Raw genomic sequence first — 5231 nt, 5'->3', positions numbered from 1 at the left:
GCCCCCTTACTTCCCCCCCCCTTACCAGCCCATCTACCCCCAGTCTCAGGACCCCTACTCCCACGTGAACGACCCGTACAGCCTCAACCCCCTCCATGCCCAGCCACAGCCCCAGCACCCAGGATGGCCGGGACAGAGRCAGAGCCAGGAGACGGGGCTGCTCCACACGCACCGCGGTTTGCCCCACCAGCTCTCGGGGCTCGACCCACGCAGGGACTACCGGCGGCACGACGACCTGCTGCACGGCCCGCACGGACTGGGCTCGGGGCTGGCTGACCTGCCCCTCCACTCCATCCCCCACGCCATCGAGGACGTGCCGGTAAGCCAAGGGGCCGCTCCGGGGCCCACTCGTCCTTCTTGCCGCGGGAGCTCAACGTCGGGGGTAAAGAGAGGGAGGGGAACCCGCCCCCCCAGGAAAAAAAAAAAAAAAAAGAAAAGAGGGAGGAAGAGAACTCCCGCCCCAGGGAAAAGTGAAGCCCCCACCTAGAACAAAAGGTTCTCGCAGCTCGTCCCTGCGCGATGCCTTTCCGCTAACTCACCCACTAAAATATAAATAAATCAAATTACTGTCATCGTTAACAATATCTTCCCTTCTCAATGACAATAAGCTGTTACGATTGGAAGAATATATAATATCACCACAGGGCCGTGCATTTGGGGATTTCTTACTGCCTTGGGAAAGACACGAGTCTAAAATGCCTGTGAGGACATTTAACGAGATCTCGCAAATGTAAGGGGGGAGGGGAGTGGGTGAAAGTGGCCTAAGAAGGAAAAATTTGTTTCCCATGATTAGACGATTGGCATATGGGATAACCACATCCAAAGTTATAAGAGGGTATAGGCAGATCCTCTTCTCTAAAGGAATTAATTGACAAATCAGGGAAGAGGTATACACTAAAATGCTGCCACCTTCTTTTAGTAGCGGTGCTAAGGGATGACCTCATAAATGATTACCTATAGRTTATCGAATTCGAGTCAGACCTGCTGCACCCTATTTTAAATGAAATGTTGGGAGCCTATTGGAGGATGTATTATTTGGGGGATATAATTCTGTTATTGATGAGTACAGACTTTGAAAATTATTTCTAATTAAGCATGACATTAGTGCACAGGCTACTTACAAAGCAAGCCAGGGCTATTGTTCAGTTAGGAAAGTGGCCTTATGCAACATGATAGGTCGTGATCAAAGTTCATCTTTCTAAGTTTCTCCCTGAAAATGGAATTAGAACATGGCAATAAATTTATTAAAGCCCACAGAGCTCATGCTGAGGGGCTGAAGCTGCTCGACTTGCAGGAGGAAAGAGGAGGAGGAAACTGTGGTATCTGGATGTGATTTTTGCTGAAATGCCATCCCAAATTACAGGATCAAATATTACAACAATATATTCGCTGACAGTTTAATGAGTACAGTTTCATGTTGCAAGGATAATGCTCAGATGAACTTACCTATTTTTGGGGGTCATTTTGAAATCTTTTGTAAATTATACTTGGGGAAAATAGTGAATTTATTACAGCCCTCCTCTGGCTAAATTAGCCACAGAAAATTGCTGGTTGTGTTTAGCAGTTTTGCAATAAACGCATACGTTTTCCAAAGTGGAGGATTTAGTAAGCAATTTGGATCCGTTAAAAGCAGGTCGATTCTCTAAACTTGATATAAAATAACATGGAGGCAATCGTAAGAATAAACTAATTTGTTGACTGCAAGCCCCTGATTGCTGTAGGAAGAACATGACCTAAAATGTTCTCTTGAATTCTCCCTCTCCTCTGTTGTGCTCAGTGGGCTGACTTGGGAAGCCTCCTCTGCAGATCTATGAATTAACAGCATTGCTATACTTTGTGAAAACCAAATACCATCTGGTTTAAATCCTTGAGCCAGCCTAGCCATTTTTTTTCTCCATAGGACTGAATCGGCAGGCTCATGAAGGAAAGTAGGAAATAATAGGGTGCATCTTTTAAGAGTATTCTCTCTAGTTAAAAAAAAAACAAACCAAAAACCAAAAAAACAAACAAAAAAAAAAGCAAAACAGCAAAAAACAAACCCTTTACAGAAATCTGAATCAAGAGGGTAATTTTTTAAATTTTTCCACTGCTGCAACAGTTAACCTTTATTAAAAACAACTGCTAAATATTTAAGGAAGTCAAGTAGATGGTGAAAATTATTTAATCATAAATATCTCTGTGGGATTTTAAACTTAACAGTCCTCCCTGTACGGAATATGTGTAGAAATAACACAAATAAAAGTATTATGCCACACTACATTTACTTTATGGGTTTAGGGTGCATGCATAAAGGGATCATATTTCCCCATATAGTTAAAACACAAGAACTGCAGCAGTAGTCATTTCTGAACATTTCTCAATTTAATTATACTTAAATCCAGAAGCACTTTAGGCAAGTTACAAATGAGAGCATTGAGTATAATAAAACCTGTAATAAAGCAACTTAGTACCATCCACCCGGAATCATTGAGATCAGGCACAATTAACAGGAGCATAAATCCAAGACAGAATGGAAAATGTTAGAATCAGTATTATTGTTGGACAAAGACTAGAGAAGGAAGTAATAGTTTTTTAAATGGTAATGCCTGGGTTTTGTAACGATTGCGAAATCTTCTATCTCAGCAGCACTGGTGTTAATTTGTAAACACAGCCAGACATTATATTGCCTGTCAGTTTTTGGAATTAGAAAACATGATTTCATTTGACTTTCTAATCACGTCGTGACTCCACCGCGCGAATCCCAGCTGTAGCCGCGACCGCGGAACCTGCGAGGGGACAATAGTGGGGAGCCCGGGGCCGCGCGGGATGCGCAGCCCCTCCCGGCCCCGCACCGATCCGCGCTCCTTTGTGCTTTCCCTCCCGCGGGCGCGGGAGCGGGCTCAGCGGCGGGGAAGGGCTGGGCCGGGCCGGGGCTGCTTCCCGAGGAGGAGGGAAGGGACGGGAGGAGGGACCCCTCAGAAGCTTAAGGCCACTCCGGCCCCGGGGGGTATGTGAGTGATTTATTGTATTTTTCTTGGGGATCGGGGGAAGAGCTGGGAGTGATACAGGATTCCTCTTCCTAATCTCATTCCTCCCTCCCCTCCATGAAGGATCTGTTGTTTTTCGTCCCTACATGGTGCCCGGGTAGTGGGGGGGACACACAACTTATCCCGCACCCCATCCCACCTCGGCCTTCCCTGCCTTTTGTTGTGGTTGTACATTGACATCCCTGCCTGTTCCTTTTGTTGCAGCACGTAGAAGACCCCGGYATTAACATCCCAGATCAAACTGTAATTAAGAAAGGTAAGCCGTTTCCTTGTGCATACCAAACATGTCATCACAGGCCGGGGACTGCTCGTAGGGAGGACTTACCCGGCCTCCCCSCTCTCCCCTCCAGTCCCCCGGTCCCGGGCTCCGTCTTCTGGCATGTACAGTTGGCCAAAAGATTGGAAGCAAAGAAAAAATGGGCGATGTGGGTTGAAATACGTCCTCTTAAATGGCCACGTTTCCCGCGTATTTTAATATTGTTGTTAACGAGGAAAAATGTTAGCAGATGATCTAGAAAATCCGAGCTGGTCTTTTAGTGCATTAGAGAACAATTGGGTTTCATGGTTTGTCTCATGCATCTGGCTCMGCGGAGGGCTTGAATCGTTGTTGCTAAATGGGGCTGTGAAAGTGAAATCGTTGTTCTCCCTCCTTCAGATTTTCTTATTTAAATCATGGTGGTGACGAGGTGGACTGGTGTAGAACAAGGGGCAGAGTTTCTGGAAACTCATGTCTGTCGGTTGTTAGGATGGTTTGGTTTTCGTTGGCTTTGTGCGCTCGCTTCACTTGAAATTGCTYGGAAACTGGTACCCAAATCGTGCAAAATATTTATTGCAAATTTTCACTCGATTTTCATTTCCTGTCTTTCTTCGGACAACCGAAGGGTTGGGGAAAAGTGGCACAGGGCATTTTGCAAGGCAGGTTTTCGGTGGAGATGGGTTTTGCGTTTGGATGTCGTGTAGTGGAGCTGGTGTTGGAGTAAAACTGGCAGGGTTGAAGGGGTAGCTAGCTCCTGCCTGCTCTGGGGAGTTCAATGGCTGCGTGTCTGCCTGGAATTTGGGTGCCCGTGCCACACACTGGAGAGAGGTGTTGAGTGGAGGCACTCTCCTCTCCAACCCTAATCGCTGTGCAGCCAGCGAACCTGAAGTTTCATACCCCCCCAACCCCGCCTGTAAAGCCTTTGTCACGTCAAATTAGATGTGCACGGGATAAATCTTAAGAGATGCTCTTTCCAAGTCGACATGATAATTGGCTCTTTTATTAGTAATCTCAAGAGTTCGTTTAACTCCTGTTGTATCTATTAGCCTTCCCAGAGCTATTAATGTCACAAGTGATCTATCCAAAACGGAGAGAGCCCCCTGCTTAGTTGGACCGCGCCCGCCAAGCGGAGCGGACTAAGGCAGAGGAGAAAGGGAAGGCGGCCGGGACCCGAGGCACCGTGCGGCGGCACGGCCCGGCACCTCCCCGCCAGCCGCCGCCGGGCAGGGATCGGGCTATATTTTGGGGTGCCGGTTCTTCGCTGAGTTACGGGTTTTCCACGTCTAAGCTTGTGCGCTGGCGGGGTGGCGGGGCCCCGGGGTTGCCGCCCATCCTGCCGGCCGCGCCGCTGCCCGGGCACTGCCCGCCGGACACGGGCGGTACGGACGTGCGGCACCCGGCAGCCTCGGCGCTCGACAGGGGGACCGCGGCGGGATGTTTTCAATTTCCCTGCTGCGGSTCGAGGGTTGTCCGGCTCTCTCCCAGTGCCTCCCGACGAGAGCGGGGAGGGGTGCCCCCGCCGTGTCCCCGCTGCCCCGCAGGTGGTGCGGGGCCGGGGCTGGCCGCAGCGAGCGGCTCGGGTGCTTCCCCCTCCCTCCCCGGCTCCCCGCCCGCTCCTCACCCTCACCTCCCTGCTCCTCCCTCCCTGCAGGCCCCGTGTCCCTCTCCAAGTCTAACAACAACGCCGTCTCCTCCATCCCCATCAACAAGGACGCGCTCTTCGGCGGGGTGGTAAATCCCAACGAGGTCTTCTGCTCGGTGCCGGGCCGCCTCTCGCTGCTCAGCTCCACCTCCAAGTACAAGGTCACGGTGGCGGAAGTGCAGAGACGCCTGTCGCCGCCCGAGTGCCTCAACGCCTCCCTGCTGGGCGGAGTGCTCCGGAGGTGAGGGGCGGGGGGAAGCGGGAGGCGGGATGCCGGGCCGCGCCGTGCGGGAGGGAGGGAGGGAGG

The 5231-nt window shown here is 50.4% G+C and overlaps 1 protein-coding gene across 1 annotated transcript in view; it reads left to right on the top strand.

Annotated features, from left to right (window-relative positions):
* Positions 1 to 5231, top strand: part of TFAP2A (transcription factor AP-2 alpha) — an 18019-nt gene that overhangs the window by 5790 nt on the left and 6998 nt on the right. The window contains exons 2-4 of the mRNA XM_057370435.1: positions 1 to 319; positions 3231 to 3282; positions 4934 to 5165. Coding sequence (XP_057226418.1) covers positions 1 to 319; positions 3231 to 3282; positions 4934 to 5165 — 603 coding nt within the window. The remainder of the gene's footprint in view (positions 320 to 3230; positions 3283 to 4933; positions 5166 to 5231) is intronic.

Source organism: Malurus melanocephalus, unplaced genomic scaffold (assembly GCF_030028575.1).
Source record: "Malurus melanocephalus ecotype Western Australia unplaced genomic scaffold, MMel_1.1 scaffold_126, whole genome shotgun sequence".
In the NCBI taxonomy this organism is placed as follows: domain Eukaryota; kingdom Metazoa; phylum Chordata; class Aves; order Passeriformes; family Maluridae; genus Malurus; species Malurus melanocephalus.
Note: the sequence above shows the minus strand (reverse complement) of the source record. Positions and strands in the feature narration are given on the sequence as shown.